At 31.0% G+C, this 6,338-nt stretch overlaps 1 protein-coding gene across 1 annotated transcript in view; it reads left to right on the plus strand.

The window, feature by feature from the left end:
* Positions 3,822–6,338, plus strand: part of LOC105178565 (O-acyltransferase WSD1) — a 6,145-nt gene continuing 3,628 nt past the window's right edge. Inside the window, exons 1-2 of the mRNA XM_011102059.2 lie at positions 3,822–4,095; positions 4,605–5,171. Of these exons, the coding sequence (XP_011100361.1) occupies positions 3,898–4,095; positions 4,605–5,171 (765 nt within the window). The 5' untranslated portion in view covers positions 3,822–3,897. The remainder of the gene's footprint in view (positions 4,096–4,604; positions 5,172–6,338) is intronic.

The following is a 6,338-nucleotide window of genomic DNA, read 5'->3' on the forward strand; positions in this document are numbered from 1 at the left end:
CATTGGACAATATTAAATATTAGTAAATGCATATGTAAGCCTAGAAACATTAGAGTACATCTACCTCACACTTTAAGGAGGTTTATATGTTATTATATAGGGAAAATTGTAATTTTAGTCCTCTAATTTAAGAGGGTGTTATTTTTAATCTTGTACAAATTGATTTTAATAATTTACTCCTGTAATTCTATAATTTTGGCGATTTTAGTCCTTAATTAGACGAAAATTGCAATTTATTTGCAAATTTATGTCCTGTAAATAAATTCATGCAGGATTAAAAATGTTAACTCTCCCAAGTTATAGGACTAAAACTATCAATACCTCTTAAGTTACAGGACTAAAATTATAATTTAATTGGATCGTATGCAAGTCACATGCAATTTTCTTGCCAATTAGGATGAAACTTACCAAAATTTCAAAGTTATAGGACTAAATTACAAAAATCAACTCATGCATGACCAAAAATTCCATCCTCCATCCTTATTGGGAGGGATTATTTTTAAAATGCAGATAAAAAAAATAAAAATTTGAAGTGATTTGAAAAATTTTAGAAAAGTAAGTGACACCGCGGTGTCACAATTTATATTTAAAAAAAAAAATTCTATGTCACCACGGTTAACCACCATGGTGACATTGTTTTTTAAAAAAAAAGATTTTTAAATGTGTCACCGCGGTTCGAAACAGCGGTGATAATTTTTTTTTAAAAAAAATTATTTTGTTTCACGATGAATTGCTGCCAACTTCTCATTAAAATTTCAGCACCATCAAGGCGAGTTGTCAACCATCAAATATACTGTTTGACTCCCCTTGATGAGACGAAAATTTCCCCACAAACAATTTCAAGTTTTATCAATCGTAAATAATGGATTTTAGCACGACTACCGCACCTTTTGGCCGTCGATTTGCCGCCACCGGAGCGACCCACGATCACTGGACTCGCCTCAACCTAACGGTTCTAACGAGACCAACCTAGTCCAATTTTATTAAGTATTTGTTGAGATATAAAAATTTGAAGATTTTTCCGCCGAAAATTTGCGCTGAAGCTGTTTGCTGCCAGTTCTCCATCGTTAGGACGAATCACAGATTAAGACCATAGCTGTTCGAATCCTGTCATCCAGACTATTCCAACAAGACCAGTCTTGCTCAATTTCATCAAGTATTTGTTTGTTCAATTAAAATACATATGTTTTAAAATAGTTATAATTTTATTAAATTCTATTTAATTAATTAATAATACTATTTATAATTAATTAATCATACTCTTTATAATAAATAATTAATTAATAATTAATAATACTATTTAGACCAGTTTTGCTCAATTTCATCAAGTATTTGTTGAGAATTGAAACTATTTAGACCAGTCTTGCTCAATTTCATCAAGTATTTGTTGAGATTTGAAAATTTGAAGATTTTTCCACCAAAAATTCGCTGAAACTGTTTGTCAAATTCATTTTCTTTTTTTTTGTTTGTTCAATTAAAATACATATATTTTAAAATATTTATAATTTTATTAAATTCTATTTAATTAATTATAAACAGTATTGTTAATTAATTATAAATAGTATTATAAATAGTATTATTAATTAATTATTTAATATAAATAGTATTATTAATTAATTATAAATAGTATTATTTATTAATTAAATAGAATTTAATAAAATTATAACTATTTTAAAAATATGTATTTTAATTGAACAAACAAATACTTGATGAAATTGATCAAGACTGGTCTTGTTAGAATCGTCTGGACGACATGATTCAAAAGGCTATGGTTTTAATCTATGAATCATCCTGACGGTGGAGAAATGGCAGCAAACAGCTTCAATGCGAATTTTCAGCGGAAAAATCTTCAAATTTTCATATCTCAACAAATACTTAATAAAATTAAACTAGGTTGGTCTCATTAGAACCGTTAGGTCGAGGCAAGTCCAGTGGTGGTGGTTCGTGATTGTGGATCGCTCCAATGGCGGCAAATCGACGGCCGAAAGGTGCGCTGGTCGTGCTAAAAATCTATTATTTACGATTGATAAAACTTGAAATTATTTGTGGGGAAATGTTCGTCTCATCAAGGGGAGTCGAACGGTATATTTGATGGTTGAGAACTCACTATGATGGTGCTGAAATTTTAATGAAAAGTTGCAGCAATTCGTCGTGAACAAAATAATTTTTTTTAAAAAAAAATTGTCACCGCGGTGACACATTAAAAAATCTTTTTTTTTAAAAAAAAATATCACCGCGGTGGTTAACCACGATGACATAGAATATTTTTTTAAAATATAAATTGTGACACCGCGGTGATTTTCTATAATTTTTCAAATCACTTCAAATTTTTAATTTTTTTTTATCTGTATTTTTAAAATAATTCCCCCTCCTTATTGCCTTGGGATTGTAGTTCAATTGGTCAGAGCACCGTCCTATTAAGGCGGAAGCTGCAGGTTCGAGCCTCGCCAGTCCCGGATCCAATATCCAATAAATACATCAATTCATTTTTCCCATTCTATGAACTAGTAAAGGGTGTCGGAGGGCATACTTTCATTCCCAAAGCAAAAAAGAGTTTTTATTTCTTTTTTCTTTCTTATATAGAACTAAAATTATATTTTTTCCTATAATATATTGGCAAAATTATAATTAGAATTCCGAGTTCAATGATTATAAAATTAAGACAATTCGACACATTCAGTTCTTTATTTCACAAAATTTTTAAAATTATTTCAAAATTAAGAAAACTCGACACATTTAATCCCATATCCAAATTCTCATAAAACTTAGACAGCAAAGACAGGCAATACATGTGTTCTGTAGCTTGGTTGTTTATGCAACTAATGAATATCAATTCAAGAATATAATTGAAATTTAATTTACTTTTTATATTGAGATTAACAAACTGTTGGTAGCATCAACAGTTAGGCATGTTTGTTCGATAATAATAAATGAAATAATTATTAAATTTAATTTTTCAAGCTCCAAAAATCTAGGTAGTGTTAGATTAAATCTGGGGGGAAGGGCGCAGTAATCCTAAATTATAAGGGCATGCTAGGGAGCTATCAGCTGCACGAAGCCTATTGGTTTACGTGGTGTGAAGAAAGCCACATTACTACACCATCAATCATCCATATGTTAATTTGTAGGGATACTTACGCTGCCTGAATTTAGTTTAATTATACATAAATCTCTTATAATTTGAAAAATTATATTTGGCACTTTTAAAATTTGTTTCTGACTAACAAATAAGTCGTTACGTAAATCAGAATTCAGCGAATTTGAAGATATTAATAAAAATACAGGATAAGAAATCTTTTTTACCTCCGATTGAGTTATTACTGATTTATTGCAGGTCAAATAATTTTTTTTATGATCAAAATACCCTTATACATTTTACTGCATGTGTCGAAGTAAATCTTCATCGTTATGATGGTCTTTTAGTCACAAAAAATTGGTTTGACGTGCAATAAGTCAATTGAAGGCATATATTAATTTTCATTTAGTTTTTTTGTTGATATCAACAAATTCAGTAAATTTTGAATAATAAATAAACCTATTTATTAAATAAAAATAAATTTTAAATATATTAAATGTAATTTTTTAAATTACATGAAGTGAGTATACGTCTGTACCTACGAAGAAAAGTGTATATATTTATATATATATATATATATACTACTTTTGTTAGGAGGTAGCCCATCCCCACTCTTTGCTACAATTATCCACCATACACGTTTTGTCTGCAGCACAATTTATTTAATTATACAACTCTATACCTAATGCTACCGACTCCATTGACTCTCTCTCTCTCTCTCTCTCTCTGTATCAACATATATATATATGTATGTATATATAGATGAAGTAAAGAGCAGCAGGTAAGTAAGAAGAGTGAAGTGAAGAGCAACACAGAGATATATGCATGTGATGGAGTTTGAGGTGCAGGAGGAAGTGTTGGAGCCTATGAGCCCCAGCGCACAGTACCTCAAGAGCTCTGTCTTGTCCCTCACAATTCTTGGAGTTTTGGAATCGGAAGATCCTATTGATGACTCCATGACCATCCCCCTCCTCAAAGACGTGTTTTTGCCCATAAATCCACGTTTCTCCTCTATCATGGTTAGTAACTATTAATTGTATACATGATCACCCTACTTGTCACCGTAGACAACATTGCTCATTATGCATGAAACTCTTAGAAGAAAGTGATCAAAGATCTTCTGTTCCATTGATTCTGCTCAGCCCTACTTTTTAATTTGATTTTCCATCAAAGTGTGATAGGAAATAGAGAAAAAGATTGACTATCACTACAAAAAATAAATAAATAAATTGAGTTTTTGTTGTAATATAAATGATCACGGTTTAAATAAACATAGTAAATTAATACTATTCACTACGGTTAAATAATATTGAAGCAAAAACTCAAATTTTTACCATTGGTTTTGGCTATACTTGCTGAAACAATGGTCGGCCGTTACGAAGTCGTGATTGATTTGTATTTATCACAATTTTCTTTTTTTGACTATATTGATTAACCGTAGGCAAAAAATTATATTTTTTAATTAGTGTAAAATATATGCAATACTTCTTGTCATTGGGCAAAGATCACTCTCAACGTAAATTCACAGGTTACAGGGAAGAAAGGAGTGAAGAAATGGAAAAAAGTTGAAGTAAATCTGCAAGAGCACGTAAACATCCCGACTTTTCCCAGTGGCATGTCGACAGACTACTACGACGAATGCTTCACCGACTACCTCACCAAGCTAGGAATGGAACAGCTCCCGCAAAACAGGCCTCTCTGGGAAATTCACATACTCAAATACCCTACGAAAAACGCAGCTGGGAATCTCATCTTCAAGCTTCACCATTCGCTAGGCGATGGCTACTCCTTGATGGGCGCCCTCTTGTCCTGCCTGCAACGACTCGACAACCCGTTGATGCCGCTGACGTTCCCTTCTCGACAGTCGAAAGATGGAGGCAATCACACCTTGCTTGGACGCGTTCCCAGGTTCTTCACGGGGCTGCTGCACACGGCCTGTGACTTCGGGTGGAGCCTCTTGAAGAGCAGTTTGATCAAAGACGATAAGTCGCCGATACGGTCGGGCGAAGACGGAGTGGAGTTCCGCCCAATTGTTACGACGACTACTGCCTTCTCCATTGATCAAATCAGGGAAATAAAGAGCAGGCTTAAAGTGGTAATCTTCTATATATTGTTGTTGCTACTGTTATTCAAAGGGGATTACCTTATTTGATCTGGCCAATGAGCAAATTAACGCTTATAAAAAAATAACAGCAATTTATTTTTTTGTAATTTTCAAAATGAAGCAATTTAACTTCATATTTAAGAAGTTAAATTGCTTCATTTTGAGAAATACAGAAGCATAAATTGCTGCATTTTTTGAAATACAAAGAGGTAAATTGTTATTTTTTTTTTCACAATATGATAATTTACTTATTTTGCATTATTACAAAGAAGTTGCTTCCATTTTTTTCTTATTTAAGGTATGATATACTCTAATTCATAACGCAAAATGAAATAAAATTGATCATACATCAGTTACACAATTATAAAATTAATGAGTAAAATTTATTTTGGTATATGAATTTTGGAATTATTATCGAATTGATACATGAATTTTTGTGAATGATCAATTAATACTCGAGTTTTTTTCATAAATATCAAATTGATACATGAGTTTTTGCAAATGCTTGAATTGATACGTGAGTTTCTCCATATTTGTCAAATAGATACCTATGTCTATCTTAAAATATTTTATAAAGACAAATATATCCTTTAATATAAAAATAGTTTCTCTCTCTCTCTCATTTGAATCAAAATTAGTCCTAAGTATTTATTTATTTAGCATGGTACATTCTATGATAAATAAATAATATGATTTAATTATAATAATAAAAGTATTAGTAAATAGTAATATATGAATATTTTGTCCTTTACTGGCACAAAAAATTAAAAATACACTTGACGGTAGCCGCTAATTTTTACCTTAAACTAATAAATGTACATATATCATACATTTGATAATATGTACGTGTCGTGTGTATTTTTGCAGTGATGTTGATAGATTCTTTGATACGATAAAACCTAGAAATAATTAGGTGAAATATCAATGTCAAAGCTAGATTAACAAGGATCTCTAATTGTTTCTTTTATTAAATTAAAATGTTGGTACGTATGATATAGATTAAGGTGGATCTGTAATTAAAACTTCTTAATTTTGCATTAAATGAGGTGCACATGACACATTCCGACCACGTTTTGCAATTTTTGATGAATTCTATTATTCATGAGCAAAAATTTTAAATTGTAGAATTTAATCCGCAAATTGAATTCCAACATGACT

This window comes from Sesamum indicum, linkage group LG16 (genome assembly GCF_000512975.1).
Source record: "Sesamum indicum cultivar Zhongzhi No. 13 linkage group LG16, S_indicum_v1.0, whole genome shotgun sequence".
NCBI classification, from domain to species: domain Eukaryota; kingdom Viridiplantae; phylum Streptophyta; class Magnoliopsida; order Lamiales; family Pedaliaceae; genus Sesamum; species Sesamum indicum.